The sequence below is a fragment of the Vipera berus genome, assembly GCF_964194415.1.
Source record: "Vipera berus genome assembly, chromosome: 3".
Lineage (NCBI taxonomy): Eukaryota > Metazoa > Chordata > Lepidosauria > Squamata > Viperidae > Vipera > Vipera berus.
In genome coordinates this window covers 172,987,784-173,015,362 of record NC_138204.1, presented here as the reverse complement: position 1 = coordinate 173,015,362, position 27,579 = coordinate 172,987,784, and the positions used below count along the sequence as shown (strand labels likewise).

Below are 27,579 nucleotides of genomic sequence, written 5' to 3'. Positions count from 1 at the left end.
AAACTAATCATTTACTAAAATGTTTTAGAGATAATTTACAATACCAAGAAGCTTCTCTATTTAGGAAACTAAAATCATGTACATATTTTTAAATTCAGTAACAGAAGCCTACATTATCTAAAATAATCCTGACAATCCTGAGATTTATCTTCCCCTCTGATGAATGTTTCTGTCCAAGATAAGAAATGAGATTTGATAATGAAGTGGACTATGCATATGAGCCATTTTCTGGGGAATTTTATAGATAATTTATTCAGTGTTTGTTGTTACTGTTACTGTTGTTAGTTGTTACTGTTTTACTGCAGTAAATGAGTATTTGCATAGTTTTGGTCTTCAGAGCTTGTTATTTTTAAGATAGTTGCACGTTGTTTCATTATTCACTCTTTTTAATAGGATTCAGATCTTCGAAGTGCGCTGCTGCTGGAACAAGCTGCACATTGTTTTATAAATATGAAAAATCCTATGGTTAGAAAATTTGCCTTTCATATGATACTGGCTGGACATAGATATAGTAAAGCAGGACAGGTAAGTTTGGCAAATCACAAAAGAAATTCTCATAATTTGATTGATTTGTTTCAATGTTTTTTTAAATTATTTAATATTATATACTATACTGCCACTCGGGGGGGAGGGGAGGAAAAAGTGACCCATGGATTCCGAGGAAAACTTCATCCCAGCCCCCCCCCCATTCTGGCATGTCCCTGATGTAGCTTATACAATACAAATCAATCTGAAATATTAGCTATATGTAGATAAGCATAGCAAAATTTTATAGCATATCAAGTTCTAAAATCCTTAAAAGTTCTAGAAGAATATGTAGAATTTGTCAAACCACTGAAAAAGAGAACAAAGTTGATAAATCTCTGAAGAGAAAATTATATATGTGACTCATCATAGCAGAAAATTAATTCTGTAACACTGTCATATGCTGTATCTCTGATAATGGAAGAATCTAAATTAATATATTGGCAAATTATTTTGAAATTCTTTATATAACTCTTGAAATAGTTTGGAATGTCAGATTTCTGTCTTAAAGTGGAGTATAATTCTTTTTGGTGGATGTTATTTAGTTTGCTATTAAATTAAAATGTCTGATAACACTAGAATTTTTGGAGATGAAGAAAGAGGAACACTTACAGTCTGTGGCTTCATACTAAATAAATGTAGATAATTTTAATAAATATTTGTATAAATAATCTTTGAAGTTATATTAATTGCCAAAATTATTTACATAAGAAAAAGCTAAATAAGTTATTTTTTCCTAATATATATTTTTATTTAAAGATTTGTTTTTACTTGTTTGTATTATACTAAACAACTCATGACCTGCTGGGTCATCATTTCAGAAATACTTCCTTAGCAAATTGCTTGATGCATTTACAACAGTAGAGCTTCTACTGCATTGAAAAGTTCTTAAAAATTCAGAGGGATATTCAGAAATATAGCTGCCTTGAAAGTATTCCATGCTGAATTGTATAGCATAAACCAGGGGTTCCCAACCTGAGGGCTGTGGCCTGGTAATGAGCGGTGGCCTTCTGGCCACTGGGCCGTGGGACAGGCTGGCCAGTGCGTGTGCACGTACGCACACATCCCCTCACTTTTGCTAGTGCCGTGGCCAAGGCATGCAAAAACGCCGTGCCGCAGGTGCAAAAACAGGCTACGCTGCGGGACATGAAAATCTGTCGCCACACCTCGAGGCACAAAAATTGGTCGCTGCTGTGCCTTGGGGCGCGAAAATGGGCCACTGCTCTGCGGCACAGAAATGGCGCCGCTCCAGTGTGGGGTGCAGAAACGGGACACTGTTGCACCACAGGGCACAAAAACGGGCCAGCATTGTGCTGCAAGATGCAAAAACGGACAACGAAATGGAGCGCTGTGCCACACAAGAGCTGGGAAGGACTAGCAAGTATCATGTGGGCATTAACCCCGCCCTGTTTGCGGCACGTACGTGCTTGTATGCATGCAAAATGCTTCTCCCTTTCCCTCTGGTCCTCCAACTGAGAAAGGTTGGTGACCTCTGGCATAGACAAACCTCTTCAGTTAACCACAGGAAACATTTTATGAGATTTTTTATTATAAGATAAAAAGCTTTATAGTAATATTATGTGTTATGGATGTCATAAAATTGCAATTCCATGGGAATCATAAATACCATTTTTTGGATACATTCTGTAAGTTAGCCCATTTGAGGTACCTTGGTTGAAAAGGTTTGTCCTGTGAAGTACCATTTCACCCAGTTGGTTGCAGGAACAAGAATTTTAGCAGAACATAGATTTCTTATTCATTTATCAGGAATGAAAAAAATCAATAAAATCATCTGATGTCTTATTTCTAAATGTTTACAGCATTTAGAATTTTATAACAAACCATTTCCTTTATGATAATGATTAATATTGTTAGCTTCTAACTTAACTTTGACTCCCCCAATATTTAATAATATAAGCAATATTGATAAGAGATAATAAGGAAGACATTTGTTTGGTTTGCATTTTAATGTCAATTTACCTGTTTCTACTTTCTGAACCATATGCAAATCAAAAGAAATGTATCCAGTATTTTCCTTTCCAAGTGTTATGGTAGAGTCCACTAGTTAAAAAATGTATATAAACTACATATATAAGATATACTCCACACAAATGCTATGCCTCAGCAAAAAGAGCACAAAAATATATTGCATGCCTAGATATCATTCATAAAAGCATATATATTTGAGAAAAGCATATAGATTTGGGTATAAAAATATATATATTTCAAGAAATGTATAAATAGATGAGTACATATTTCCACATAGACAATTAAGCAAAAGAATAATGATCTGAAGACTTAAACAAAACAGGCTTCAAATAATGAGAAATCAAGCAAAACTGAAATTTGTAGATTTGTGCATTCTTCCCTAACATAAAATACCTTTTTGTATTTTTTAATATATGTTTTCAATATATGGCATGCATCATTGTTTTTACACTTAAAATGTTTACAGAAAAAACATGCTCTACGATGCTACTGTCAAGCAATGCAAGTTTATAAAGGGAAAGGGTGGTCCCTTGCTGAAGACCATATCAACTTCACAATTGGCCGCCAGTCTTTTACCCTTCGGCAACTTGATAATGCTATATCGGCCTTCAGGCATATTTTGATCAATGATAGCAAGCAAACTGCTGCTCAGCAAGGAGCCTTCCTCCAAGAGTATCTTTATGTTTATAAGGTAAGTCACCAATGTTACTCTCAGTAGAATCTTAATTTGTGAGTTTGCCATTAAAATATTTTGCACTAAAATTTGAAGGTTTTGCCTTTTTTAGTTAAAATAGTAAGTTCCTTTTTGAACATTTTTCTGTTGCTTTGAGACTTACTGAGAACATCGCATTTTGTTCTATCTCCAGATATTTGGTGCCTGAGAAAAAAATTGAAATGACAATTCCCTCTCTCTAATTAAGACAGAGTACAATCCAGTATTCTCCCTCAGTCAAACTTGTTTGTGTATAGCAACTAAAATGTAATACATAAAGTAGACAAATATGATTAATACTATCCCTGATTATATTGCAGTCGGACAATTTTTCATTCCCAATAGTATTCAAAAGATACACAGTTTTTACTTGCTAAACATGAATGAAGCTGTTTGTTTGTTTGCTTGTTTGTTTTTGCAGAATATAAGTCAATTGTCACCAGATGGCCCTTTACCACAGCTTCCTTTACCCTATATTAACAATTCTGAAACACGTGTATTCTTTGGACATGATAGACGACCAGCAGAAGGTTATTGCTTTTTTTTAACTGTATGAGTCTATTAAGATATTATAAATGACTGTAAAATTAATATTTTAGGCAGAATGAAGTGGTAAAATATACTTCATGTGGTACTTCCTTTAGTTGGGGATCTTTTTTAATATCCACAAATAGAGAATTCCCAGCAAATAGAGAATTAAAAAACTATGAGCTTGGGAAAGGCTGTTACCCACCACTTTTCTCTGCTTCGTATTGCTTCCATTTTTATTTTCTTCATTTTCTATATATAACTAGAAAATCATTAACATTTAGTGTCCTCTCCACTGTGGGCTGAAAGAGTGCAGTTCACTTTACTTTTTTCAGAATTGTAGCTTCTAATTTTGCTGTATAAAATAGCTCAAGTTATATTTTGTATCATAGAATATTTATTTTTTGGATATATTTATTTATCTGTGCTCCATCTAAATGAAACAAATTTAAGGGCAGGCACCGTTTTTATGACTTCAGGCTGCATCTTTTAACTGGCAAGAAATATGATGGTGATAATATTCATGTCAAAGGAAGGAGCAGGGCAGAACTTTTCTTCTTTTTCATTCCCCTATTTTGAGGAAATTGAAAGTTCTGTTTTCTTTTTGCTGTTGTTTTCTTGTGGGGGGGGGAAGCGACCAAATTTGTATAATAACATGCTTCATGAAAAAAGCAGAAAGTAATGCTACTGTTCATGAGCTTTCTGCCAAATTTTAACACTACAGTCTGGGGGAGCTCCAGTGTCTATTAAAGAAAAATAGGCTAAGGCACACATGTCAAACACAAGGCCCAGGGGCCAGATCCAGCCTGCCAAGTGGTTTCATGCGGCCCGTGAAGTCATCTTGGAAACAGTGAGGGAACGGCCCCCACTGCCTTCGCCCTGGCCCAGAGACCCTCCTTCTGCCAGAGAACCTCAGATCTGTCCCACTCCTGCCAAGGCCCCCATAGGTACCCTTGATGCGAATGATGTAGAGCTGGCCATGCCAACCCAGTAGGCCATACGCACTCTAGCCATGCCCACCCAGTAGGCCACGCCCACCCTGGCCATACCCACCCGGCCCCCTGAGGGCAACCGCAATGCTGATGCGGCCCTCAATGAAATTGAGTTTGACACCCCTTGGGTAAGGTCAGCATGCAAATTATAGACTTCATACTTGATTTATTTTCAAAAACTCCAGGCCTTTCCATTATCTCTTTAGTTCCCTGCCCACTTAGTTGTTTCGTTTCCTATCTCACAGTCAGTGACTTGAATTGCGGACTTCTGCTTCTTTCCTGATAATACATAAAAAGGTACAAAACAGGCATCAGAGAAAACATATGAAATTTTTTTAAAAAAGCATAATGTCATAATGAAAAACCCTGTGAATTATAGAATAAAAATTAAACTCTTTTATTTTTATTTTAATATTGACATCTAGGTGAAAAACAGGCAGTAACACATATAAGCCTTGATCAGGAATATGTTTCGGAATTTTCACAACAGTGGAAGGAACTTGAAGAGCAAGTTGTATCTACAGTTAACAGAGGGACAACTCTTCCTAATTTCCAGCCAACACAGTATTGTTTGAACAGATATTCGGATAACTCTAGGTTTCCACTTGCTGTAGTAGAAGGTAAACTTGTGTAGATGTACAGATAAGGCATATATGAGAAAAAATTATTTTAGCAATGGAAATTTTAATTAAAATTTACAAATGGTTTATTAAAATCATATTTAGAAACAGTCTTTCTAAAAATATGTATACTTTTTCTTTTTAATAGAACTAATAACAGTAGAAGTAGCTTTTAGAAATCCACTGAAAGTTCCACTTTTATTAAGTGATCTGTCACTACTTTGGAAATTCCAACCAAAGGATTTCAATTCAAAGAATAATGGAGAAACAAAGGAATTTGTAAGTAATTAGAAATTGTCTGTAACAAGGATTTGTAAAATGCTAGTAATGTTAAAATGTAATTCCACATTTTATTAGATTGACTTCCTTTTTAATTTTTAGATAATGATGGCATTAAAGCTTAATGCTAAACTAGAGTTTAACATTTCAATCATAGTTTTGCCCAGTGCTCACACATTTCCTTTCATCCTTAGTATAGCAGCAAGATGATTCAGAGCTTCTGTGTAAATTCACAAAAATTCAACATTTCATACTGATCCTAAACTAGTATTAGGCCATGGACACTTGTGTATAGAAAAACAATTTTACTGTTGCCTGTCTGGATTTCTGTCCCCACCTGCTTTAACTTAAAACATTAATTTAAAAAAATATTGAAAACTAGGAATAATGCAAAACAAAGCACATTATCATATTCCACCCTTAGGAAATGGAAACAGCCAAAAAATGCATTTGAAGGATTAGAGTGCATATCAGGGAGCAATTTCACCAGTTTGTAATCTTGTAGTGCTAAGCTGGGGTCTCCTATTAAGTTGTTAATATGATTGTTTATCCAGGACATTTAGGGGTACATTTCTTTCATCAGAAAATGTTGACTATGTAAAGAGATGTAGTGTTTTTGAAAAGTAAGTATGAATTTGTTTTTCTTTTTAGGAAACATGTGGAAAAGATATGATTGGGGCTGAAGTGATATCAGAATTTTTGATTAACAGTGAAGAAACTAAAATGGTAGGTAGGTTTGTTTCGCACCTTTTAAAAAAATAGGGATGGTTGCTCACAAAAGGATCTGGGGATTACATATGCATTAATAACTCAAAAATGCATTTTGTTTATTCAATTTAAATGGCCATCTATGTTAAACATGATTTGTAGCTAAGAGGAAATTAAAAACAAGATAAAAACATAACTAAACAGTAAATAACAAATATAATCTACAACATAAAATAAAACAGCATAATCAACATAACCACAATATGGGCTCAACCACATCCCGAGCCCCAGGCTTAATAGCAGAAGCGGCCCTTTAACATCTTATGGAAAGCCAATAGAATTGAGCCAGATTAATTTCTGGATGAAGGATGTTCCAGGAAGGGATACCACGACAGAAAAGATTCTTCTCTGGGGACCTGCCAAGTGACATTTCCTAATGAATGAGACCTGGAGCATGCTTTTTTGTCCTGTCCCAGTCCACACACAAACAGCATGTTTATTTCACACAACCAATTTCAGTCATTCCCCAAATCCCAACTCTGTGTGTGCAGTCCTTAGAGTCAGTTTCAAGTAACCTTTCCAGAAAATGCCAATTGAGAGCAATGGGAGCAAGACAAACCACAGTCTCTTCCACGACTCAGGCATGAGGGCAATACCAGCAAAGTGAACTAAACTCCAGGCAGGACGAGAGGAGTCAAGGGTTTTCAGTCAAGACAACAGCAAGATGAACTCACAAACTCCGAGCAGGATGAAAGCAATGGCTGGTTACAAGGCCCAATGAAAACAACCACAACTCTCAAAGGTTTAAGGCACGATGAAGGCAACTTGACTTAAATGGGTGCAAGGCACAACAGGAATTTGACTTCAGTGGGTGCCAGGTATAATGAGCAACATGGTCTCAATGAATTCAAGGCAACAAGTCACAAACAGTCATGGATGGATGGATTACAAATGGTTGTCTCTGTCAACTATGAGGTTCTGAGTGCCGAGGTAAATAGGCATTGACTGGTGCACCTCAGTAGGAAGGGCAAGGATGTCTCCTTGTGAGTAGCCTCACTGACCTCTGCCCACTCAGCTCTGTGTGACCTGGGATTGGGTGGGGGTGGCAGCTCCTCTTCTGTGATGTCTGCTTGCAGCTAAGTCTCTTCTCCAACCTCTGTGATTGGCTCGTCATCTGTGCTGACCAGCTGCAGCTGTCCCCTCTCCAGCCTGTGCATCTGGCTTTTTGTCTGGCTGCTCTTTCTTGGATTCACTCGATGTTCCCAGCATAGGATCACTTTGACCAACCATGTCTGCCACAGAAACTTCCATGTCCTCCGGTGCTCCCTGTCATCCCTCTTAGACTTCTCCAGAGCTAGCTCTTCCTCATCTTTTGAGCCAGCCGAAGGGAGCCATCACACACTCCTTCCAGATCCCACAAGACATAGAGATACAACCGACAGAGATGGTCACATAAGCAAACATGGTTCATGGTTCATGAAAGGCTTTACAGGCCATTACTAGCACCTTGAATTGAAACCAGAAGCATGCTAGCAGCCAGCACTCAGAGCACTGAAAGGATGTGCTGAATGAAAAGGCCTGTGCCTTTCATTCAGCACATTTTGCAGTGGGTGAAGCTTCCAGATGCTCTTCAAGGACAGCCCTGTGTACATGTTGCAGTAGTTCAATCAGGAAATAGCCAGGGCATAAGTAACTGGAAGCAGGCCTCCTAGTCCTGAAATTGGCACATGCAAAAACCCTCCCAACCATGTGGCAAGTCCAGGAGAACTCCCATTCTGTCTGAGGTAGTGTCCAGAATAAGTGATGGAAAGTCCATAGACCCCAGAGGTTCTAAAACCCAATCTTGCTATGAATGGGCAGCAACCCACTGTTTCCTGTCCAGATCCCCCCTCCCCGCCCAGTCTCCAGATACCAAGATAGGACCATGGCATTATTCAGGCAGCCTGGGATGGAGACATAAAACTCTGCCAGCATACTAATGACACTATTGAGCCCTGTGGTAGCCCATATAAAACCAGACTATGAGCTGGACCTCTCTTCCCCACAATATTGACTGGAACTGACCCTGGAGGAAGGAGAAAAGTACAGTACCACCTTGAAGCAAGTCCTGAAGGCCATTGAGAAGTCAAGAAGAGCAAGGACAATGTCATTGTTTCTAACATCAAATGTTCTTGCTTTGACAAAAGATGAAGAAGCAGCTATTTCATATTTAAAACTTGTGTGTTACTTTTAGAGCTAGAATCAGTTGTTGCTGGGGGGGGGTAGGAGGAAGAATGTCTCTCAAGGCTGTCTTGAAATAAGAGAAGATAAGAATTTGGCAGGTTGTCTAACAGAAGGGAAAACTGACCCTTCAAACTAATTGGAGAATGTGATTAATGACAGCAATGAAAAGGAGAAGAATTGTGTTTAATATATGGTGCTAAGGGGAGGGGAATTCAGATTCCAGTTTCCCTAGCAAGCATTGCTGATATTATGTTGTTGTTGTTGTTAGTTGCAAAGTCGTGTCCGACCCATTGCGACCCCATGGACAATGTTCCTCCAGGCCTTCCTGTGCTCTAACTTCCTGTATCTACCAGCCAATGTTATAGGGCTCTAATAAAAGACAAGATAAAACAATACCTCAGAGTCCTTTGAAGAGCTCATACGTCGGAAACTTGACAGACAGATGTGCCATCCCAATTTCACTTCTACCAGAAATCATCTAAAAGTGCTATCGGTGCCATCTCAATGCCTCCAGATAATCTGTTGTGTTCTGTACTGCACAACCACCTTATACATAACCTTTCCCAAAAAGGGAAGGATGGAAAATGGGCAAAAATTTAGAATTGTTGGATCTAGACAACATACAGAAAATATATTAAGTTTATATATAGCTTCTTATAATGAGTAATATAGATTCAGTGTCTTAAAATGTGTGACATAGGTAGTTGCTTTTATATAGTAAGTGGTTTATAAATGTAAAATAACTACAGTAGCAACAACAAAAATTTAACATATCTCCACAGGCAAGACTAAAGCTCTTTCCCCATCAAACAGGGGAGCTACACATTCTGGGAGTCGTTTACAATCTTGGCACTGTGCAGGGTGCTATGGTGCTAGATGGATTAGATTCTTCTATTGGATTACTGAGAGGTAAGCCTGTGTGGCATTTGCCATTCACTGAAGCTTCATGTAAGATTCCTACCATATTGTTAGATTCAAGCTATTGTAGTTGAAATAATTGCTATCCCCAATAAAAGACAAAAGCTCATGGCTCCAAGAAATAGGATTAATAATGCATATCATTTAATACAAAGATCTGATTTTTACAACTCAGGATGTTTTCCCAATGATTATACATCACCATATTTCAACAAATCGTATATTGGAAAAGTTACCTTACATTTGCGTAAATTTGAATTTAACCAAATATGACAGTGATGGCGAACCTTTTAGAGAGCGAGTGCCCAAACTGCAAACCAAACCCCACTTATGTATCATTGGGTGCTGGGTGGGCATGGCCCATTGGGACTAAAAAGTTCAATCAATCAATTCCAACTTTTTTTTCCCACAAGAAGTTGAAATTGGTTGAAATTTTTTTTTTTTTTTTGCACACAGCGGCGGAGACCTAAAGCAAAAAGGTTTTTTAAAACCCAGCTGAAGGCCTAGGACTGGGGCGACGGTGCGCGTGCCCACAAAGAAGGCTCTGCGTGCCACCTGTGGCACATGTGCCATAGGTTCACCACCACTGAAATATGCCAATATTTCAAAAAGTTTATATTTTGATTAATTAGCAGTCAGCTAAATGAGTAGTGAAATTTCATACCGTAAAAATCTTGGTTTATATTACTTTATTCATTTGAAATATGATACCCTGTTCTTGAGCCATCAAAACTCACTAAATGACCCTCAGATTAATAGAAGCCTCAAGCTTGCAATCTAGAGTAAGACTTGGAAGAGCAAAAAAGAAAACAATATTCTTAAATTCTCAATAATTCAATAAAATATACTTAATATTATATTAGTATACAGAATCTGACCTGATCAAATATAAAACTGATACATCTGATCTGTTTTTAAAAAACATTTTATCGCAAGTAGTTGCAACTTCATATGTGTAACACCTATTTGAGTAGATCTTCTTTGCTGCTGCAGCATCATGCGAAGTATTGGATGGTAATTGTCGGAGAAGAAAGAATGACACTAGGTTTTCAATAGAGTTGATTTTTCCTTCTGTTCCTTTGCTGCAACCTTAGTTTTTTCCAGTATCTGAGAAACACCATAACAGTTTTTATACCTGCTTTAAATATTATCTTAAAATTGCCATTGAAATTGTGGCTTAAGCCACAATGATGTTTGGATTATCGATTCATTTGATACACTTTGTTTTAGAGAAATATAATTCTACTGAAATGTCTGTGCGAGGGCGGCAAGATTTGGAAATCCAGGGCCCTCGCTTAAACAGTACCAAAGAAGAGAAAACATCTATTAAATATGGGCCAGATCGACGTTTAGATCCCATTATTACAGAAGAGATGCCTTTGCTTGAGGTACAGTTCAACAGCTGGCAACATCTGAGTTACTATTAGATATTTTAACAGTTTTCTGAATATATGAACCATCTTCTTACTTTTGATTTTTGTTTTTCACTGTACTTCAGTTTCAAATGTTTATATTATATTTAAAATCAGGGTTATAATAAAATGTAAGTACAAAATGTGAAACTTCCTCATTGTATTTTGTGGAGGCTGGAATAACAAGAGACCTTTCTAAAATGAAGAATGTACTGTGCTTTTTTTCTCCTTTTTCTCGTTTTATGAAGCTGTTAAAATCCAAGCAGTCAGATAAAGTAGCATTTTAAATTTTACAACTCTATCAAAACATACTGATTTCTTTCTTTTTTAAAATGCAGGTATTTTTTATAAATTTTCCAACACTGCTGCTTTGTGGAGAAATACGGAAGACATATGTAGAATTCATGAATGTAAGCAAATGTCCTCTAACTGGAGTGAAAGTTGTCTCTAAACTACCTGAGTTCTTTACTTTTGGTAGTAAAGATGCTGTTTTAACTCCACTAAGCCCAACAGCATCTGAACATTGCAGTGCTTATAAGACTGTTGTTACACATTCTACCTCAGTATGTTCACTGATATCCTCAGCTGTTGCTTCAGAATTTGGGGTTGGCACAGGAAGTCAACCTGAAATAATAGATGTCCCACTTCCTGACTCAGTTCTCCTCCCTGGAGTATCAGTACAGTTACCTATGTGGCTACGTGGGCCAGATGAAGAAGGAGTTCATGAAATAAATTTCTTGTTTTACTATGAAAGTATTAAAAAGCACTCAAAAATGTGGTAAGTCTTTTAAAGCTATATTACTTTATCGAACAACTAAAGTTTTCCAAAAAGATAATTAAATGGAAAATAATGTTTTATCTGTCATGTAACTATGGCTGAACATTTCACCACAGACAACGCTATATGGAAAACTGTTGTAGTAAAGAACATTGTCAGTATTTCCTGATAAATGTTAAATAACTCAAGTCTTCACAAATGTATTTCTGAACGTACCTGTTTCTAAATATATGGGGCACCACTTGTTTTAAGAACACACATTACTGTGGTTCTGCAGACAATAAAAATGTAATTTTCTCATGCATTAATTCAAAATATGGAAAATTGGATTTAATGTAAAATATTAGTGTTGTACAAATTTTGGATGCAATCCAGAAAAATCTGTTTTTCAATTAATGATTAAATTTTATTTATATATTTATATATTCAGTTACTTTAGTCATTCATCTGAAACAAGTGACTCGGTGTCATAAATTTACTAGGTTTATTATAGATTTATTATGAAATCTATAACTCTTCTTATTATTGACTTTTAACTCTATAAAATGGATCTACTAAAATATCCTCATAGAAAATTATGATTAGATACAGTGAAAAATAAAGCAGACCCGCTAAACATGGTCTCATTCCAGCTAACTCTTTTGGACTTCCATGGAGGACCAGTTTGATGTAGTTGTTAACTGTTGGTCTAGAAACCAGACACTGAGTTCTTGGTCTCCCTTAGGCATGAAAACAGGCTGGGTGACTTTGGGTCATTCACTCTCTCAGCTGTTACACATGCATCATCATATTTTGGGAAATGTAATAATTGCTATGCACATGTTCTGCTCAGATTTTGCAGCAAGGTTTTGGAGATTCTTATAATAAAAGGAAGCTTAATTTGAAAAACCTTCTTGTTTGTACTCTTAATTGTTAGCACCAATTTATATGATAGCTGCTGAATTGTATTTGAAGAAAATTTGACACATGGCCTGTGAGATATTTCCTTTTTCCAGTCACAGAGTATTGAGACACACTGCAGTTATTTGCACCAGCCGATCTTTGACTGTGCGATCTACTGTGTATCGGAGCAATGCTCTTGAGGATGAAAAAGGTGAAGGTGACAATATGCTAGTGTTTGTGGATGTGGAAAATATCAATACTGTAAGTCTTCTTGGGACTGGGGAGTAACATTGATTGCATTTTAAACAACCTTTCTGTTCTGTTATGAAATATTTGTTTAATTCTTTAAAGTATGTAGAAAAAGTCAATACTTTTTATCCTTTTCCTTCTTCAGAACTTCATAGAAATTTGGAAATAAAAATTTGCTACATAAACAAAATGTAGTGTAATTTCCCAACCAACTGCTTCCCTGTAGGGATAGCTGTTCATGTTGCTATTATGTGTTTTATTTTTAATTGCTTAGTATGTGATTCGGGATTCAGATAATTAACTTTTGAAAGGTATCTAGACTAAATATAGTTTTAAAGTGTCGCTGTAGTATTCAGCTATTATTCAAATGGAAATCCTTATTTAACAACTTTTATTTTATTTTTATTTATTTTTATTTTAATTCCATTTATATCCCGCCCTTCTCCGAAGACTCAGGGCGGCTTACAAGCTTAGCAGTAAACTTTTTTTCTCTGGGATGAAGTCAGCTAAGTTTTAGACATTGCTCTTTTTCATCTCTATCTAATTTGATTTGCTGCAGGAGGCAGTGAACAACCAAACCTAAAGATCATGTGTCTTTGATTTTCTAAGAAATAACATTTCTGTAAAGCGAATATATTCCTGCAGTGTAAAATTAAATGTTCAATATTCTGGTCCATATCTCTATTTTTCATCACAATGAGGGGAGCTGAGGAAAGAGTGGATAAGATCAGAGCCTATTTCTATTCTTCCCACAGAAATAATTCTGGGTAAAATACAATGTGCTGGATAGATATAAATTATACTGGAAAAGGGACTAGCACAAGGGCATCACAGAATTGTGCTGATGTGGAAGGCATAGGGAATGAACTTGGAAGTACAAGAGGCCCATTCTAAGAAGCTAATTTGAGTAAACATTTTAGACGCCTTCCTAATTCACACAAAAGATAAAGTAAGGGATGGAGGAGCACATTCAGACTTGGCAAAATTCTGTTACTATAGCTGTTCTAATAAAATTGGCTTTATATGGCATTGGTTTCTTAGTCTAGTCTACTTTATAGGGCTGACATCTGTTTTTGACAAAATATTGAAAGCAGTGTTGATTGCAAAGTCCACCCCTTTTGTATGTGCATATGATATCACAATACACAGTCCAAATACTTAGGGCTTCATCACAACACCACTTGTGTCATTCTGACCTCATGTTTTGTAATTCTGACCCTCTCATGCCCCAACAGATGTTAGCAGCAAATGACATTTCTATTTCCTTATTCTCTTGGTAACATTTCAAAACCCAAGAGAAGTATGAAATCTCTAAGAATTTTAGATTTCAGAAAAAAAAATTCAACTTTTCCCTTTGTTTGTATGAACACGTAATGAGATACTAGCTAATGCCAGTAAGTGCTGGTCATAGGTGCTGAGCAAGTGCAATGTTCATTGAATTAGGGACATTGGCTGTTTATATACAGTGTTTTCCCCAAAATAAGACCTCAGTCTTATTTTTATTTTTTTTGCCTCCAAAAGAGGCACCAGATCTTTTTGGGGGGGGCGGGTGTCTTTTCTACTTACCTCGCAGCGGGAGCACCAACAGCCCTGCCCAGCCAGCCCACTTTTTCTGCAACCGAAGAAACAGCTTCATTCTGCAGCTGAAAATGGAGCTTTGGCCTGCATTTTGCAGTCAGAGGATTTTCCCGAAGGCCTCTGCAGCCAAGAACTGAACTCTGGATTGAATCCATAGGTCAGTTCTAGACTGCAGAAGACTTCTAGAAAGGCCTCTGACTGCAAAATGCAGGTTGGGGGACACTGCAGAAGTGGGTCGGCGAGGAGAGGCAGGTATCGATTCATGGGAGGCCTGGTAAGTGGGTACGGGGCGCGTGGGACAGCTCCAGCCCACACTCCCGCACTAGCTTGATTTTTAGGCGTGCACCTTGCCCCAAAACTAGGGCTTATTTTCAGGGAAACATGGTAGTTGTATATTGATGAGTTGTAAATTGTGCTGCTCTAATCTTTCCCCATCCCACCCAAAAGGGTTATGCATAAAATAAACAACAGAATATTTATTTATTTATAATTTTTAGTTTTGAGTTAATATTTTATCTGACACAGATGAATGATTTGCATATCTTATTTTGATATCTCCCTTTTTAGAGTGAAGCTGGTGTAAAAGAATTTCATATAGTCCAAGTGTCTAGTAACAGCAGAAACTGGAAGTTACAGAAATCCATAAATTTCTCTGAAGATAAAGGTTTGTTAAATTTATAATAAGATAAAAGTTCAAATTCTTTTTAATCAAATGGCCATTGGATCAGGGATGGTACAAATCTAGGCAAGACACACTAACGCCCATAAGGGAGTAATTTATTACAAAAGTGATTTATACAAAAATAAAACCTGTTCCTTGGTAGCAGTGGTGTAATTGTTTTCTTAGATTTTCTGTACTAACATTTTTGTGTTAACATCTTCCCACTGCTGTTTCTGTGTTTTATTTTTCTTACCAATTCATCTTCTGTATTCATGTGCTGACCTATAATCATTCTATTCTGTCTTCATCTTTCTAAAGCAGGCATGTCAAACTTGCGATGTCATATGATGTTGCGTGACATATCGGGACTTTTTCCCTATTGTCGGCAATGGGGTGGGTGCAGTTTCGGGGTGACGCATCCAGCTTTTGGGCCGGCAGTTTTGACATGTGTGTTGTAAAGTCTCATTCCTTAATTTGTTTCTTTTAGCCTGTAGTTCTATACTTTGTTTTACATTCTTATTTCAATACGATCCCATGTTCTAGCATTTGGTCCTTTCTCTATTTTTATTTAATAATACTATCTTCTATTTTTTTATAACCATATCTATCCTAAAAATACTCTATTTTACATTCATGCCTAACAGACCCAGCCCCAACAGCCAACAAACCCTCACTACCATATTTTTCCCTTTTCTGATTCAACAGTCACCTCCCTTTGGAAGAGCCACTTTTTAAAATATCCAGTCTTTTGCTCTAGCTTTTAAAAAGGCAAATACATGGGAGATTTTTTAAAATATAATTATGCACATGTGTGGATGTTCTTGTTGCTGCCATTGTTCTTTCTCAGATGGGTTTATTAGATCCTAATAACCATACATCAAGTTCTATTTTCTTATTTTCTTTTGGCTGCTGCTCTTTAATTAATTATTTGGAAAGGCACTCTTGGGAATCTGGGAACCCTGTGCAACACATGCAACTTTATAATTTTATTATAGCGTGGAGTGCTATAAATCTGGGAATTGGTAGAGAAGATTTATTACAGAGTATAGTAATCATCCAGAGTGATTTGTATACATAGAATTGTCTAGTCTGGTGTAACTTAGTAAAAAGAAAAAACTTAGTTCATTGATAGTTTAATTAGATAGCACATTAATTTCATATAATAATATAACATTACTTACACTGTGCTTATTACTATCTTAATGCTCTTTTTTCTCAGAAAATGGACATAAGCTCTGCATGTTTACTGACGGGTTGTAAGATGGGAGGAGTTAAGGCAGCAAATACACTTTAAATATTTATTACCTTATAAAACAGCATAGTGAAGAACTGCTTCAGTATTAAAAATTTAAATATTGCATACCTTAAAATCTTTAATCATCAAGACAAAAATCCAAAGATTATCCCTTTCTATGATATTGAAAACAGTGGTTATTGAAAACAGTGGAGTATGCAAAAGTTTAAAATGAAGTTTTGAATTTGAGCTACTGTACAGGTAGTCCCCAAATTATAATTGCAATTGAGCCCGGAATTACAGTTGTAAATCACTGTGGTCATAAGTCAAGGCATCACATAACCGGACTTGATTTTTTAACATTTTTTGCATCAGTCATTAAGCATTTACTATGGTTGTTAAGCTTTTCCCCTCAATGGCCATTTTTTGTGCTGAAAACTAGAAATAAATACTGGAAACTGGCAAAAAAAAGTTGCAAATTTTGATCATGTGACTTTGGGATCTTCTGTAAAGGTGAGCTGGTTGCCAAACACCTGAAATGCTATCAGATAACTTCAGGTCACTTTGAAAACCGGTTGTAAGTAGTTCTGGGGAGGTCTGTCATTACTTCAAATAGTTGTAGGTGGCCGGTCATAAATCAAGAACTATCCATACAGCTTTTCTGTGGTGTTTTTAACTTCAGTTTATCTGGAAACTGTTTGCATGCAACTATAGTATAACTGAAGTCCTATATTCCTTAGTAGAAGTATGTCCCTGTGAAAATAGCATGGACTATTTTTTAATAGATGTATGTAAAATATCAGCTTATGGAGGTCACTGTTGGAACTGTTACTGATGAAACCGTCATATGACTTGCAAGTATATTGATTCTCATGTAAAGCTCCTTTTTTGCCATTTGACAGTGTGGCCAAATCTTTTACATGGAACAAATTGATACAGTTACAACATGGAAAACATAATCCAAAAACCAAATAGATTTGTTTGGAGACCGTAACTTTTAAAAATAACTGCTGCAATTTTGCTAATATACTATATCTCTCTAATCCAATTGCATTTGTAGTTAATGGTCACAAAAACACATATATTGTATTTTTTATTCTTCCAACTACTGTACTTTCTATTATTTAGTAATATCTAGATGGACAATAGCCTGAAAAGTTCACTTTTACTAGAGTTGTATGTATATTTCCTGGTACCCTACTATACTTAATATTATTTATAACATAATTTAAATGTTATTTGGCAAAAATGATACAAAATATGCATCTTTCTATAATAGTTATGTAATGTAATTTCTATGTACAACATTTTGGTGAATTATTTGAATTTGGTTTTCAAATAAATTGTGCAACCCATAGGAGTGTATTTTCTTAATTTTCTTTGAAACCTGTGTTTTGAGGGAACAGATGGTTCACATTAAATTATTTTGACATGATAAGCAATTCGTATTTTATCTTTTTTTTACCAGATATTAAACTGGCTAATAGAGAAAAAGGAAAATTATGCTTAAAAGCAGTCAGATGCAAACAATCAGTAGGTAAATAATCACTTCTTTATTTTTCATTATTTCATTTCAATTAATTGTTTTCTCATTTGGGAGACTGACTTTTTCCTTCCTCCTTCATTCCATAGAAAATTATACTTTTGCAGATGTTGTTTTTGGAAATGAACAGGTATGCTTATCATATTTTGGTTTCATGAGGGTTGTTTAGTTTCATAAAGATTGTGACCTTACATGACAGACATATCCTTACAAAATACAACTAGGAGAAAAATACAACAATGCCAAATTGCTAGCATCAGTGCAATAATATTTAAAATAAAAGCAACAAAAAGAAAAAAAGATCTTTTTGATCTAGAAATCACAGAAAACTTTGAGTCTCCACTTTTGAAAAAAATAATAATGCGATAGTATTTTCTTTTCTAGCCATACAAAATATAAAAAGACACATACATACACACTTAAGTATATTCTATGTAGATATTCTGTTTAGTATATATTTTGTATAGAATGTAATAAAAAATAACGTATGTCTAGATTTTTCTCAGAAATAGTTTCTTGCTTTCTCTGAGAATAACTGCTTTTATATTTAAAACACACACCCACTCCTAGCATATTTAAAACTAGCTATTTGTGTTGTAGACAAATAGGTTTGGAAGAAAGGAATTAATTTTGCACTAATGTTCAAATTATATTTTTAAATTGATGAACATTTTTGAGGTACTGGTGAATCATCATATAAATGCATATCACAATATATTTAGAAGCAAAGTTTTGTGGGAGTTTTCAAGATAAAATTATGTTGTTTTTTTTAATAGATAATCAGTTCAACCAGTCCGTGTGCTGACTTCTTTTTCCGAAGTTTATATTCCAACTTAAAAAGAATAGAGACCCAACATGGCAGTTTGCAAGGCTCTTGTGACAATGCTACCAGACAGATACAGAAATGTAGTGAAGTTGATCTGAATATTATTGTACTCTGGAAGGTATGTATAATAAAACTACAATAGGCAACTAATCTAGTCCAACTTTAAAAAATTAAGTATATAGTGCAATAGTGATAAGATTGTTCAGCATTATTATCATAGACCAGAGAGAATGGGATAGTTTCAAGTGATTCCTAGGGAAAGTACCTAATGATGCCTAAAGTTGTGATGATGATGATGATGATGATGATGATGATGATGATTCTGAGATATTACAAGAAGGTTATGTTTTTGTAGCCATCATATTTTTGAAGTAAAAGGATCTGTCTTACTTCATATGTGTAGCTGGGCCACCTTTAGGGAGAAAACAATACCCTGTTTTTTTGATCGGTCTCTGGTAATTTTAATGTTTTAAAGTGAAATAACTTTCCAATTAAATATTCTGACTCGAGTCCATAAAACAATGTTGGAGCATGTATATGCATGTGTATATAGCCTTTTTAGAATGGATTGAATAGTATCTATATTGGTTTGCTAATTGTGCTTCTTTGTAGTCTAAATCAATTTGCATTTATAATTTTAAATCCAATTTGTTACTCTCTATTTAGGACAGTTAGTGTTACACTGAAGTCTAATTCTCATGATTAGATTTAAGTTTTACACGCCAAAATATTTATTTTTTCAATATATACCCCATCTTCTAATTCAAATGAAATTTGAACCTAACTCAACAAACTTTAAAATACATATATCTACAGTCTGAAAAGTTGACACAAATATGAAAAATACTAACATTGATGAACAATGAAAAACCTTGTGAAAGAGCTGCACCTTCACAGATTTTCCAAATGGTGAGAAAATGATGGCTTAAACTCAACTTCCAATGCTTTGCATTCCATTTCCTGAGAACAGGACTGCAGGAAGCCTTTTCCAATGTGATAGATATGTCAGCAGGACCATTTAAGTTGCTCCTGTCTGGAACTTAATATCCAGACAGAATTCATAAAAGGAGAAGCAGTTTCTTGGATAATCAGGTCCTAAATTGTCTTATTATTTTTGTAAATGTTTACTGTACATATTAATATCTGTGGAAAAACACATTTATACCCAATGTATTGAAGAATCTTAACATGTTATGTTATTTCAACTTTATCCTCCAATAGGCATATGTTGTAGAAGATAACAAGCAACTCATTTTGGAAGGCCAGCATCATGTCTGTCTTAACGCAGTTGGAAAAGATGCATTTTCTTTACCTCAAAAGCAGGTATCATGGAAAATTTCACTTCTGATTTTGTCTAAATCAATACATTTAATTAAGTAAAATATTTCAAATACTGTAATAGAACACCTGAGTGTAAAAAAAAAGATTAAGAGCTCCAAATAATTATTATTCTATTATACTTTTTTGTTTTGCAAACCACTGGTATAAGGTAATCCCCGAGTTATGAGTGTTCACTTAACGTTCGTTCAAGGTTACATGATGAGCACCCTCTAGTGCTTACGAGTAAGTCCCAAAATTACGAATATTGCAGCACCACAGCAGTCGTTCACCCTTATGAGTGACCGCAGTGGCTCTGCAACATTCACCCTGGTTATTCCCTCCCTCTCCACCCATGCCCTGGCTCTCCCTAGGCACCAGGCCATCAATACCCTGCAAAGATCGTGATTTTTCGCGTTCTTGGTTGCTCCAGGCCTTTGGGGTGTTCACAGAGAATGGGGACCTAAAGTAACGCAAGATCATGTGAGATCAATTGAGTGAGATCTCACACTACTGATCTCACGTGATCTCATGGTACTTTAGGCCTCTGTTCTGTCCAACAGAGAATGGAACCAAAGCTGGGGGATGCTTCCATGTGCCTCCGGAGACTGGATCGGGGCTCTGGAGCCTCTTCCAGGCCTCTGAGGCCAGGGGATGCTTCTGTGCCCCCCCCCCCTGGGGCCCAATCCAGGCTCTGGAGGTCTTTTCCAGGCCGCTGATGCCTGGATCTGAGGCCGGGGAACGCTTACATAGCCCTCCACGGCCCGTTTCTGGGCAGCAGCAGCCTGGAAAAGGCCTTTGGAGCGCGGATGAGGCCGCCGGGGCGGGCATGGAAGAGTCTCCCAGTCTCAGATCTGGGTGGCAGTGGCCTGGAAAAGGCCTCTTGAACCCAGATTGGGCTATGGGGAGGGGGACTGCGGAAGTGTCCCCCAGCCTCAGATCCAGGCAGCAGCAGGAACTGTGGCAGAAGAAATGGATCTTTTCCAGGTGAGTCCGGCACAGCGAGTTTTGAAGCAGTTGAGTACCGAAGTACCATTGCACAGCCTTACATAGTAAAACTGAGCTTTCTTAGACAACTTAGCAAAATTATGCCTAGGTTAGTAACTTACATCCAGTATATTTATATAGAAATTAAATAGATTTGAGGCTTCATACAATTATCTGTATTAGATAGGCATGGATGGTGATTTAAATTTCTTGTCGGGACTTTCCATTTGGTTAGATTCTGATACTGTTTACAGAAGTTATATAGAGAGTCACATGTTTATCTGTTCATTTGAACTGACATGGCTGCTGATCTCAATATCCTGTCTCTGGGAAGCTAATAATAGTTTAAAATGATAGTATCATAGCAAAACCCAATATCATAATAAATACAAATTGGTAATAGAGGTAGAAAAAAGCCATCACAACCATGCCATAGCTTTGTCATATGCCCCAACCCCAAGCCAGATGAAAGAATCAAGTCTTGAAGATTTTGAAAGGCTGACAGGGTTGGATTGATTGTTGTGAATTTTTATATTTTAAAAGTGTATTTTTATATTTTAAAATATAATTAAATTAAAATAAGCTAAATAGAATCAGGCATAGATTTATCATTACTCAATTTGACCTAAATCACTTCTGTTCATCTGCAAGAGCTGCTCTCTGCCCAGCTGGTCTAAGAATTTGTAATTCAGATATGTAGCATAACGTTTATGTCAGCCAATAAATTGATGTCTCAATAATTGGCATGAGTTTTGTTCCTCCTTTTGTGAAACAGGCTAATGATTGGAAGTTCTAATCTTTATGCTGTCTGAGGGTTGAAGGTACAGGGGCCCATTGTTGTGAATTGGTTTCAACAATTCTGGAGGAGCACACAAAGAAGAAATATGCTTAGGAAATACTGAGGCTTATCTGGTTTGGAAAGCCATATGTTGCTTTCTCCACTTACAGATGTCAAATTCTTACTCAAGTTTAAGAAAATGCATTTTGTTTTGCAAATGTTCCACTACGAGCTTCATTGCTTTATAACAATATAGTCTACACATTGATACTTCTTGCTGTAATCTATTTTTATGTTTCATAGGGCTTTAAAAAAATACTTGGGAATTCTGACTGGGAGGACTTGGAGCAGGTACTGAAATTCTAGGGAAAATACATTTGTATAGTACTATACATGGTTTATTTTTCTTATTAGTTACTTGCAACATAAGAAAAAAAATGAGGCTTTTTATAATCATGGGATGGGGCATGAGCAAAGTTTAATACATTTTATCATAAGATGGAGATTTGTTTAGTATTAATGAATTTGTGGTTTCTTAATCCATTACCCTCTACTTCGAAAAGCATTAACATTATTTTTATAATGTTTATTATCCATGTGGAAGTATTTTCATGTAAAATTGGCAAAAAGTAGATGTCTGAACTACTTGCACTTGCAGTATAATAATAACACTTCACTGAGCAGAGGCTAATTTAAGTACCCAATAGTCCTTGGCTTGCAACCATTTGTTTAGTGACTGTTACAATGCCGCTGAAAAAGGTGATTTATAACCGTTTCTCATACTTACGACCGTTGCAGCATCCCTATGGGTCACATGATCAAAATTCAGACTCTTGGCAGCTGATTCATATTTATGACAATTGCAGTGTCCTGGGATTGTGTGATCACCTTTTGTGAACTTCTGACAAGCAAAATCAATGGGGAAGCCAGATTCACATAACAACCATGTTACTAACTTAACAATTGCAGTGATTCGTTAAACAGTTATGGCAAGAAAGGTCGTAAAATGGGGAAAAACTCAACAACTGTCTTGCTTAGCAACAGAAAATTGAAGCTCAGTTGTGGTTGTTAAGTCGAGGACTATCTGTATATGAAAGATTATCCCAAATTACATCTCGGTATAATAAGTATAGAAGACTTAGAAAAAAAATGAAAAATGTTTCTAACTGATCAAATTACTGGCTTCTCATAAACCTTAATCTGACACAAGATCTCATGTACAGAATTAAAGCAACATATTTCTCAACTTTGAATGCATACTTCTATATTTGTTATTATTTACAGACATAAAATAAGAAAAACAAATATGGCTGGTGTAGAAGTTTTGATATTCTTTCAGACAATAATTTGCAACACCAGCTTCAAGAGAAATAATAATGAAATTTTTTAGATCTTGTTTGCAGAATACATATTTGAAATCTATCCTCAAATTTTTAATCTGTTCCACTTGGTGATTGATTTGAAGGTATATTGCAGATCTTGCTTTCCTGAAACACCCAACCATTTTCCTACTTTAATTTTTTCATTAATTTACATTGAAGACTTAAGAAGAATCTCCTTAGAACTGCATAAAAATTGGTTAGATCTACTAAACAGACCACAGATCACTGCAGGTGTCCTGTCAAAAGGTTTAGCTGGCAATAGAATAATGGTCCACATGTTAATACAGAATTGTTTATGCAACATATCAGTGAAATGATAATATCTAAATTTAAATGAATTATAGTTACAAGTAATGCATTGCGGGATATTGGCTCATCAGAATTTGACGGTTGTTTTGTGGTGCTGTAGGGGGTACTTCATGTATCTGGGCAATCTGGATATCTACTAATTAGAGAAAGTATGAATTTAGTTTGGAGGGAGCAGCAAAGACAGACATATTATGTAATACTGTATCTACCTTTCCAGAATCACAGGGCAAAACTCTTCACTTCGGCATTAAGCAAAAGTTTATAAAAGCTAAATCACTCTGGACTCAAATTGATCGTACCTGTCTCCAATTGTAGTTCTGCATTTCAGACACCTTGTGGTATTTGGAGAGCTGCTCTGATGAGTTTAGATTGTACCTTTTCTAGAGAACTGAAACATGAAGCTAGGAGGCCAGCCAGAGTCCCATAAAGGAATTGGGCTAGTGGTTTAGCCTGAAAAAACTAAGGCAGTGAAAGTCAGGAGGAGTCTGGTATCATCTAGAATGAAAAGTTCTCTGCCAACAATAACATCAATAATAAGTACGAATTGATATTTGCAGAAATATTGTATTTAATTTTGTACAGTTGTGCCAGCTTTATTAAGTGAATCATATCCAATAATGAGAGATATTTAAACATCTGCATATAATTGAATATCTGCCAGTGGAAGTTAACCTCTCCAACCTGATTAAATGAAGTCTAGTCCACAAATATTTATGAATGTTTTTAGTAATATTAACTGTAGTGAATGTAGAAATAAGCAACATAGGGAGTAAATAGAAAGCAAATCATTTGCAGGTGATATTTTAGTAGAGCGCAAAAATTTGAATTTAAATCATTTTGAAGTTAAAGCACCTCATTTTGAGTGGAAAACATATTTCACGTTAGAAGCAGGTTATTTTGATCATTCTGAAAGTATTTAAGCTTAAGAGCGTGTTTGAAACTGAACTCTTGTGTTTGAAAGGCTTTACAGAATTTGAATTTCAAGAGTTTTGCACATTATAAAGGCAATCATTTAATTATGTGAATTCTCTGAAATTATGTCATCAGGTATATAGTCTTACATATTTTTTGTATTTTTATCTGCTGCACTTGATTGATAAGTACAACCCACTGACTGGTTTTTTTCTTTCATTTATATGGTATAATCTATTTGTCATATGTAGAATTTTAAATGTTTCTTGAACCTAACATTTTCTGAATACTTTTTATGTTATAGGAATCTACAGAAATAAGCCTTTCAAATCTTTTTCGCCCAGAAAATACATCGGTATCATCCAGACCATCTGTGGAACAGTTTTCCAATCTTATTAAAACTAGTCTTCATTATCCTGAAACATTTAATCACTCCTTTAATCGGAAAAGGTTTGAATATTTCTTCTTTTTACTCTAGTCTAGGCTGTAACCAGCATTAACCTTCCAGCCATTTTCCTTTCTTTTTCAGAAATATGTATATGGCACTCACAACATTTCACTGCAAAGCATAAAATATTTATACAAGTCTAAAAGTGAGGTCTATTTTCTCCACTGAACGTGAACAAATACATTTGCTTAGGGAGTGATTTGCTTGGGGACTATTGCTAAAGAAGTACATCTGTGTTGATGAGATGGAAAGGATGAAGTTTGTTTTCTGCAGGGTTCAAATTCTGTTTCACATACTGCCTCTAGCTTGATTCCTTTCTGAACAACACAGAACACTTAACAAGAAAATCCACAATGAATTAATTTCTTGGGCTCTTGCGTTGAAAATAAATAACTTTTAGCTAATCTTCATGATATTTTATGAAGTTACTTTGAAATCCTAATTTTTAAGAACTCATAGCCCTAGCTGTTATGTTCTCTGTCTTTACCTTAAGAAATATTTCCCATGTACAGTTTTAGCAGTCATTGATACAAATCTTGTAAGGCAGAAATACTCTTGGGAGGCTTGTAGTTAGTGGGTTGGATCCAAAGTTGCATCCATTAGAATTTTTTCTCAATTAGAAATAAATGCTTGAGATTCTTCCTTGCTGTTGTAGTCCTGTGCCTTCTGAGAAGCTGCTCAAGAGAGGCCTGGGTCAGAATAATAAATTATACTAGGTACTTCAAGGAGAGTAAGCAAGAAATGCTTTCCCATCCTGTTTTTCAATAGAAAATATTTATTCTCAATTCTTCTATGAATGTAAGAAGTCCTTCCCTTCACAGATAAACAGACCTAAATCTAACATATAAGTGTCTTATTTAAAAGAGATGGGCAAGTTGATGTTTGATTTATATTTCAATTTGGAATCCTAATAGAAACCTGTCAAATAAAATATGTTTCCATTTAACCCACAAGTAGAACATGTGAGTGGTCCATTTCTGTTTGGCATTTGACTGCAGCTGTATACTCTTGTTTCAAACTAGCATATTTTACTGTTGTTTTTTAAAAGCAAGGGTGGTTGTGCTCTGCAGTTGATTCAATTGATCAGTTGATCTAGTTGCAATTGATGCAACTTTTCTTTCCAGCCTTTGTATAGTTCCAGTTACTCTTCTACTTTCAAATTGTTCTGAAGCTGATGTTGATGTGATAATTGATCTGCGACATAAAACCACAAGGTAATTTTTACAGACTATAAGCCATTTATACTTGAGAAGATTCTTTGAATTAGATTCCTGGAGAAGATTCATGAAAATATTATTTCCTGTCTGATTCTAAGAAATTAAAATTTCAGAGCTTATCAAAGCATGTTTCTAATTTGATTTTGGTTTAATAGTTTTACACGTTTCACACTGGTGAAGTACCAGAAGGGGCATGTTTAACTAGAACTAAGAATTATTGACTGATAACCTAAATAACTCTGCAGGATGTCAGCCTTAAGCTATTAGCCTGACCTGGGATGCTTAAAACCTTTTTCATGCAATGGTAATAGTTTTCCTAGAAGTTTCCAATTTATAGTTTTATATTGAGTGCAAATATTTTACATAAAATTCTCGTTAACATCCAGAAATGTTGTGTTGAGGACAAACAAATACACTGTTTTCATCAAGAGTATAAGCAAGAAGAAAATGTGACCCCTGTGTGCTTTCTCTTTTCCAGTCCAGAAACCCTTGAAATCCATGGTTCATTTACCTGGCTTGGGCAAACACAATATAAGCTTCAGCTAAAAGCCCATGAAGTATCTAACCTTCAGTTAAAGGCTTGTTTTGTTCATACTGGAGTGTATAATCTTGGAACCCCACGAATATTTGCCAAGCTTTCCCATCAAGTTACTTTATTTGAAACAAGTCAACAGAATTCAGTGCCAGCCCTGATTATTATTAACAGTATTTGACTTATAGGTTTGTTTTAAAAACAAAAGAAAGTACTGTTATTTCTTTGAACTTGCAATCTTGGCATATAACCTGTTAAAAAGTTGTAGATAAATCTTCCACATAATATGATTACATGCCTATTTCTGTTTCATAATACCAGGCATCTTGGATTCCAGTTTCTTTCTTTTAAAAAATGTTTCATAAGTTAAATGGAAATAACCATGTAACTTTTAAGATTCCTAATAACAAAATTGGGAAATCCTTGGATATCTTTACTGCTGAAAAAATGTACAGCATGTGTTAATATTTGTGGCTGTATTAGATGGCAATTTAGGAAAAAAGTTTGTTGGCTTTTTTGAGTAAGCCATAGATTGATAATTATATCATGTTGTTTCTGTGAAGTTAACTAGGATCCAATTTATTCCAGTACAATTCTTCTGTTTTTCATTTTCAATTTGAATTCAAGTTGAATTTGAGACTTTCCTCATATACTATTAAGCAATTCTCATTGCAATTGCATATATAACCCCACTTAATATTCTACAATTTTTGACAGCAGTTTGAAATTTTCTCATTCATCTCAGTAAAAAATGCACTGTTTCAAACAAAGAAATGTTTTGTCAGTTAAATTCATTCACTTTATTATGTAACTAGAGCAATTCAGTTGATCTGTTTTTTTAAAGAAAGTTAAGCTTTTCAAGAAATGTATTATATTTATAACAGATTTGCTGTAAATAAAATAAATAAAATAAAATGTGCATTACATTCCTCACTGTGATTTTTTTTAACTCTGTGAAATAGAACTAAGGATGGGCAAATATTTTGTGCACAGGCTAACCAACTTCAGTTATCAGTGTCCGGCCTGAAACATATATTCTT

At 35.5% G+C, this 27,579-nt stretch overlaps 1 protein-coding gene across 3 annotated transcripts in view; it reads left to right on the top strand.

Annotated features, from left to right (window-relative positions):
* TRAPPC8 (trafficking protein particle complex subunit 8) overlaps positions 1-27,468 on the top strand; it is a 64,603-nt gene extending 37,135 nt beyond the window's left edge. For all 3 annotated transcript variants that reach the window (XM_081326173.1, XM_081326172.1, XM_081326174.1), the window contains 19 exons: positions 394-525; positions 2,981-3,205; positions 3,648-3,756; positions 5,172-5,366; positions 5,515-5,645; positions 6,297-6,371; positions 9,359-9,485; positions 10,725-10,882; positions 11,245-11,684; positions 12,680-12,827; positions 14,961-15,057; positions 17,757-17,825; positions 17,921-17,961; positions 18,608-18,775; positions 19,879-19,980; positions 22,043-22,090; positions 24,647-24,792; positions 25,915-26,004; positions 26,486-27,468. In XM_081326173.1, coding sequence (XP_081182299.1) covers positions 394-525; positions 2,981-3,205; positions 3,648-3,756; positions 5,172-5,366; positions 5,515-5,645; positions 6,297-6,371; positions 9,359-9,485; positions 10,725-10,882; positions 11,245-11,684; positions 12,680-12,827; positions 14,961-15,057; positions 17,757-17,825; positions 17,921-17,961; positions 18,608-18,775; positions 19,879-19,980; positions 22,043-22,090; positions 24,647-24,792; positions 25,915-26,004; positions 26,486-26,720 — 2,736 coding nt within the window. In that variant the 3' untranslated portion in view covers positions 26,721-27,468. The remainder of the gene's footprint in view (positions 1-393; positions 526-2,980; positions 3,206-3,647; positions 3,757-5,171; positions 5,367-5,514; positions 5,646-6,296; positions 6,372-9,358; positions 9,486-10,724; positions 10,883-11,244; positions 11,685-12,679; positions 12,828-14,960; positions 15,058-17,756; positions 17,826-17,920; positions 17,962-18,607; positions 18,776-19,878; positions 19,981-22,042; positions 22,091-24,646; positions 24,793-25,914; positions 26,005-26,485) is intronic.
* Positions 27,469-27,579: the final 111 nt, after the last annotated feature.